At 40.7% G+C, this 6,706-nt stretch overlaps 1 protein-coding gene across 1 annotated transcript; it reads right to left on the reverse strand.

Annotated features, from left to right (window-relative positions):
• Positions 1 to 3,844: 3,844 nt before the first annotated feature.
• Positions 3,845 to 6,240, reverse strand: LOC144765717 (E3 SUMO-protein ligase KIAA1586-like). Its single transcript, XM_078650335.1, is given in 2 exon segments — positions 3,845 to 5,004; positions 5,007 to 6,240. Coding segments are annotated over 2 exon segments (2,394 nt in total).
• Between the last annotated feature and the right edge of the window lie 466 nt (positions 6,241 to 6,706).

Below are 6,706 nucleotides of genomic sequence, written 5' to 3' on the forward strand. Positions count from 1 at the left end.
TGGCTGTGTAAGCCTCACGGCACTCTACACCTACTGTGATACTGAACGGCCGGCCCGCTGAGGTTGCAGGCAAACCAAGTGTAACTTTACTGGCTATATGTGCAATAAACGACTTACCCAATAAAAAAAAATAAAAAAATTAAAAAAATGGAAAACAAACTGCATTTGAATTTTTACAAAAATTGCTTCATTCAAAAGCAATCACAGACATGGTGGTCTGCTGCCCCCTGCAGACCATCATCCCTGTGATTGCAGGCCATTCCCAATGGGTCACAAATTGCAACCCTTATGAATACTGATGAGGTAGGTAATTTGCGCCCCACTGGGAATTGCTAAATGTGTCTGAGACACATTTGTACATCACATTTTGTGAGTCCCTAATTGCAAGTCGCAGAGATTCGCAATTAGAGACTCGCAAAATGAAATGATTTCACATCTGACCCAAAGCTTGCTCCACTGTCATAAGCATGTTTCCAGTGAAAAATAAATAATTTGTTGGCATAAAAACATTCATCTTGATCTTTGCTAGGGTTGACTCTTTTCTGCAACTGGGGAGGTAATATGCCCAATGGCCACAACTGCAGCCTTCACAAGTGGTAGACTAGAATGTGAGTACCATCACCTCCTCAGCATCCTGTGATTCTGTGCAAAACATTTAGGGACAGAGCTACTAAGCTATTTATAATTTCTTAATGGGCTGAATCGCTATTTCAGCCTGTAATGAAATGCTAAATGGCCTTTTGGCATGTACAAAATGTACAAAGGCTGTTTAGGAATCGCAAAATGCAATTTCTACTCAGTAGAAATAGCATTTTGCAACACCTAAATAGTAAAACTGGGATTTCCTATTTACGTAATAATAATAATAATAATAATAATAAAGAGTTTTATAGAGCACGAACAGCTGCCTCACAAGGAGGTATCCCGGCGCTATAAGAACAGAAAGGCCAAAAAAGTTGTGTGGCTGAACTTAACGTTGTGAAGTGAAAAGCCAAATTTTTAACAGTCGTTTAAAACAGGCTTCAGAAGGGGCCTGTTGAAGAGCAGGAGGAAGAGAGTTCCATAGCCCCGCCACATTGGCCGAGAACGTTCTTCCGCCCAACCGTACCCTTCGCACTCGAGGGACCACAATCTTCACCTGCCCGTTGGAGCGGAGGGACCTGGGGAGTCTGACTTTCAGATAGTTAGGGCAGGTGCCAAACAAGGACCTAAAGGCCAGCGTCAGGGTTTTGAACTTAATCCGGCTGGCCACTGGGAGCCAGTGCATCGCCCGCAAATGCGGAGAGACTGGGTGTTTGAAAGGAATACACCTCAGCAGTCTCGCAGCCGCATTCTGCACCGTCTGAAGGCGCTGGATTAGCTAACGGGGGAGGCCCAGATAGAGCCCGTTAGCGTAGTCCAGCCTTGATGTTATTGTAGCGTGGACCACAGTTTTGCGATACTCTACTGGCAGAAGTCTCAAGATCTTGCGTAGGTTCCTCAGCTTGGTTAGACAACAACCAGCAACCTGCTGAATGTGGGAGGCGAAGGAGAGACTGCTGTCCCAGCGGACTCCCAAATTTTTTGCGCTATTCCTATGCAAATGCACAAAGCATTTCTTAAATGCGAATTGGCCATTTAGGAAATGCTATTACCATTGACTCTGCGTCGATGATAACTATGTGCAATTTTAAAAAAGCACTTCAAAATGGTTTTTTTAAAGTGCAATAAAGCACACACATACCCCTTGGGTATGCGTGTGCTTTACATGTGCACCACTTTTTTCGGGGTGCAGCAAAGGGCGGGGGGGGCTTAGGTTAAATGTCATCCTTGCATTTTCCTAATTTGTGATTTCCTATTAGGAAATGCAAAACCATTTGTACCTATAGGCTCATAGGAACAAATGTTTTGGTATTACCTAAATAATGATTTCCTAATAGACATTCCTACTCTGTACACCCTATTTTTATACATACCATTTTGCATTTCCTAAATAACGATATCTAAGGAGTTGCTATTTAGGAAATGCAAAATAAGTATTTCATACATCTGGCCCTTAGAGCCTGATTTAGATTTGCATTATTACAAGTGCATTATATAAAATGATATATTTGTGATGAAGTAACCTGTCCACAGAACTCAAAATGTGGCCTTTAATCTATCCATTTCTAATAAAATTAACCTGACCTCTTGTAATGTAATCTGGTGCTCATGGAAAGCGCTTCAATGCCCTTAGCAGTTCGGGCTATACAAAACTACAAAAACTCCGACGGGCATCTTGTTGGAATGGAAACCACCCCACCAGTAGTCGGCGGTTCCATCGAACAAATTATAATGCGACCACCCATGAGGAGGTTGGAAACATCAATTTTACCATGTCAGTTTATGCTGCATTTGGAAAAGGACTGCAGCACAAGCCGCATTGTTAAAATAGATGTTTTGAAACATCCATGCACCGTGAACCTGGCATGTGGGGTATTGATGTTTGGGGAGGCACCACAGATGCCCTAAGGCTTCATAGCGGAGTTCGCTGAGGCCGTGGAGGGACAGGGGCCGTGGAGGGACAGGGGGAAGGGGCCCCAAAGTCAATTTCCAACAGCCTTTCAATGGCGGTCAGACTACCATTGAAAGCAGTGCTTAATTTGTAAAATATGAAGTGCAGGTGCTCAAATGTTTGGCAGAGGCCACACCTACGTTTCTCTGGCTCCGCCCACTTCATCCACTGGCTCCACCCACTTACTATATTAGCTCCACCCACATTTTCAACTGGCTCTGCTAAAAGTCAGAGGTAATATATATCTGGCTGATGCGAATTTCAGCAAGGGAGCCTTCCTCATAGTAAGGTTTTGATAGGAGGGTCCCTTGCCCTGTGAACATTTTGAAAAAGATTAACTCAAAAGTGCATTTAAAGCACAATTTTGGAATAAATTAGCTAAAATCACTAATGCATTGAAAAGGGACAATTTCAGTGCTGTATGTGCTGATTTGGTGAAAGGACAATACTGGGGTAGGGTATGCCATTTTTTTTAACAGTCTATGAGTTCTAAGGTACAACTTTTACATAGCTTATGTGCCAAAATAAACCAACATGTTGTTAAAACACACTAAACTGAGAAAGTGAATAACATCATGCAATGTACTTGAATTAGTCAGTCATGGCACTTCCAGTTGCCGAAGGGGTATGTGGTTATTCAGTACACTAGAGTATTTTGTTAGAGAAACAATTGAAAAAAGAGGATTACCAAGTGGGCTTGTTGCTATAGCTTAGTCCCCTGGGGGCTATATGTGCATTTATTAGACACAGATTAGTTAAATAAAATATGGAACTATGCAGTTCTGTATCACACAGACACAACAGATTAGAAAAGAGGCATATATTCCAAATATGACTTTTTAATTAAAGATTTGTATCTTAGTATAAAGCTCAGAAAAATGTAATCTCCACCAAAAGGACCTAGAGCTACCTAGGCCAAAGGAATAGGTAATGACGAGGCAGTTTGAATTTCACAGTATTGCAAGTCATAGCTATTAGTGCAAAATGGCCATAGTCAGTGCCATACAAAATCTAAACATATAAAGACAAAATAATGTAACATAAAACATATAAATACAAATAAATATGTTCTAAAATGAAAAAGCAAGGTAAGTCTTATAAAAACAAAATAAATTATATAAAATATAATAAATATAACATCCAAACCAAGAGACAACTATAAGAAAATATTAAATAAATTGACACTGTCAATCAATGCAAATAAATAACCTATATAAAGTACACAACAATTAATTTCCCCAAAAGTCCAGTAAAGCCTAACTTTTTTAAAACATTGCAATGACCCATTTTTCAGTTGGACTGGGCTAGCATTTATTTTTCTAGGAAAGCCCACACACAGTCTAAATCACTTGTGCATTCCAAGTCCTCCTCTTTCCTTGCTTTACTCCTAGTGTCATCAGCTGCTCTCCGTCCTTTTGCAAGCCATGACTGAACATACGGGATTGGATTGAATCTCTTAAATGGTGGACCAACAAGATTTAAAAACATTAAAGAAGATATTGTTTCAGTCAGCAATGATGCTCTTGTAGATGTGCAAATAAGATTCATTTGAGAAAAGCCCCGCTCACATTCTGCAGTACTGATAGCAATAGTGTGCAAAGCCATCAAAAGCTCCTTGAACTGCCTTTTAATTTCTTTTCCTCCAGATTCCTTATACTCTCTGTAGGCACGTATGGTTTCTCGGCTGGCAATGTTGAATCTTTTACACAGAGACTCAATGTCACTTTCACCATAAAGAACAGGTAGCTCATCAGGCCAGTACTGTTTGTATAAAACTTTCACTTTGTTAATCAGTGTATCATAGTCAGCCTTTTTGTCAGCAGAATTAGTACCACCTGTAGACAACAAACGATTTCTCAGATTTTCTGCAAGGCTACGAAAAAACTGTCCCTGTTCAATGATTTTGTCAGTGGTCTTTCCTTTGTGCAGCATCACACCCTGGAATATATTTTCTTCCATTGCCTTTTTACACTGTGAGAAATGCTTCCCTTGCCTGTCTACCATTGCCTCAAACACTGCTATTTGCCGACAAATAGCCCGATGGGCATCAATGATTGTAGAATCATGTTTCTGTAACTCGAGTGATAACTCTGATAACTCCTGAAGAGCATCATACATGAGGCCAAGATTAGCAACAAACTGGATAGATGATAATCGCCTTCCTAGGCCGGTGTACATATTTCGATTGGAACTGTCACGGGAAGTATCAACAGCTGCACTAGTAAAATGCTTGTAGAGAGCAGGATAAGCATTCCAAACAGCCTCTACTGTTCTAAAGCTTGATGCAACCCAACGAGTATCTAACACTCTACCTATTCTGCAGAGCTGAATGTCAAGAACTTCTGCACACTCCTTTAGCTCCAAACGGTTTTTAACAGATGTGGCAAACAGATAATATAGCTTGTCGAGTAAGTTTTTGAAGTGATTTGTAGCGCCAATATCTTTCATGACATCATGAACGGCAAGTTCCAGCGATGTGCTGAGCAGTGCCAGGCTACAATATTGGGAGAGATTTTTTCTTGCAACCTCTTTACAACACCACTGTGACGGCCAAACATCACTGAAGCTCCATCACAGGCAACTGAAACCAGGCATTTGGAGAGAAAGTCCTCACTTATATTAATAGGATCTTTTTTTAGAGCAGACAGTAAACTGCTTACTATGCCGTCAGCTGACAAATCACTCAGCTCAATGAGGTCCACAAAAATATTAGCTGGGGAGTCCATGCCAGGTAGCTGCATTCGCATGTACACAATTAAAGAACTTTTCCTATTTAACGCAGTGCCTTCATCTAGTAAAATACTTATTTTTGGGGAAAGTCCAATAATTTGAGCAAATATCTTCCTCTTCATTTCTGAGGATATGTGGCGTTGTATGTTTGAGCAAGCTACATTGGAGTGCAAAATTCGACCCATATCCAGTCCATTTAACTGGTGGCAGTCTATCTCTGTTTCAAAACCATACGCTGGCCTGTTCCGCTTTGCTTTCTTATAAGCTACACGGAATATTCTGGATGTTGATGACATTTGTAAAGATTGAGCTTTTGCAGTTACTTGCAATAAAGAATCTTTTTTTGCATTTTCTAAGATTTTTAAAGTTGCAACATGAGCCTTGCTTTGTGCATGTTCTCCAATCTTTTTTCTCAATGATTTTTGCTGTTGTTTTAGATTTGTGCCATATGCCTTCACAGTAGAGTCAGTCCATTCTTTGGACAATTTCATTCCCCTGGATTTCTCAGCACCAAGATCACGGACTTGGCGACACACAGAACAGCCAAGGTTAGGGCCTTTAACAATTAACCACGGACGCTTGCGTTGGAAATATATCTTTTGATCATGTTTCCAACCTTTAGGAAGAATGCCTTTCCTAAAAACTCTGCCTGAATGTGGTTTCAGCGATAATGTGTCAAATTGTTTGCTAGTGCTTGGAGTTTCCTCTGTCTCAGTAGCAATCTCCACAGCATGATGCTGGTCATCTCGGAGAGGACTATCTTGTGTCTTTTCTTCTGTAGGTGTGATAACGCTGCTGCTAGTAGTGGTGTCCCTCTCATCTAGTGCTTTCTCTTGCACTTCATCTTCTGTGTTGTTCCCTTCATCCAGCGTAAGTACATGGTCTTTTTTAGCTACTTTATTAGTAGGCTCCCCATCATCTTTGGGCTTAAATTTTGTGAAGTAGCTTGAAATCTTCTTCTGCCCACTGTGTGACATTCTAGGGAAGCAAAGTGAAATAAAACATGCTAGACATGTGCGAAGTGTGATATCAATCCATCTAAGTAATTACATGCACAATTATTTTTTTTTGCAGTTTGCTCCAAAGAAATTTATGCATCTGCACATATATTACCATCTACAACTGACTACAAGTATAATCCAAATGGATCTTACTTTGCCCACCCCACCCAAATTCAGACCTTTTCCAATACATACGCCTGCCCTGCAGCACTCACTGAAAAGAGGCACAAAGTCTTTAAAGTTTGCCTCACTTTTAAGCGTTGGCTTCCTGTAGTATGACAACTAAAGCAGGGTAAGGTGGAAGTGTGCAAAGTTAGTTACACACTGATTCACAAAAAGTATTCATTAATTGACACTCAAGGCCAGAATGGGAACCCAAAGCAGCCCTGGCAAGTTTTGTTACCAGCCCCCATACAGTGCATAGCAAGCAAGCTTAATGACT

The sequence above is a fragment of the Lissotriton helveticus genome, chromosome 1_1 (genome assembly GCF_964261635.1).
Source record: "Lissotriton helveticus chromosome 1_1, aLisHel1.1, whole genome shotgun sequence".
Lineage (NCBI taxonomy): Eukaryota > Metazoa > Chordata > Amphibia > Caudata > Salamandridae > Lissotriton > Lissotriton helveticus.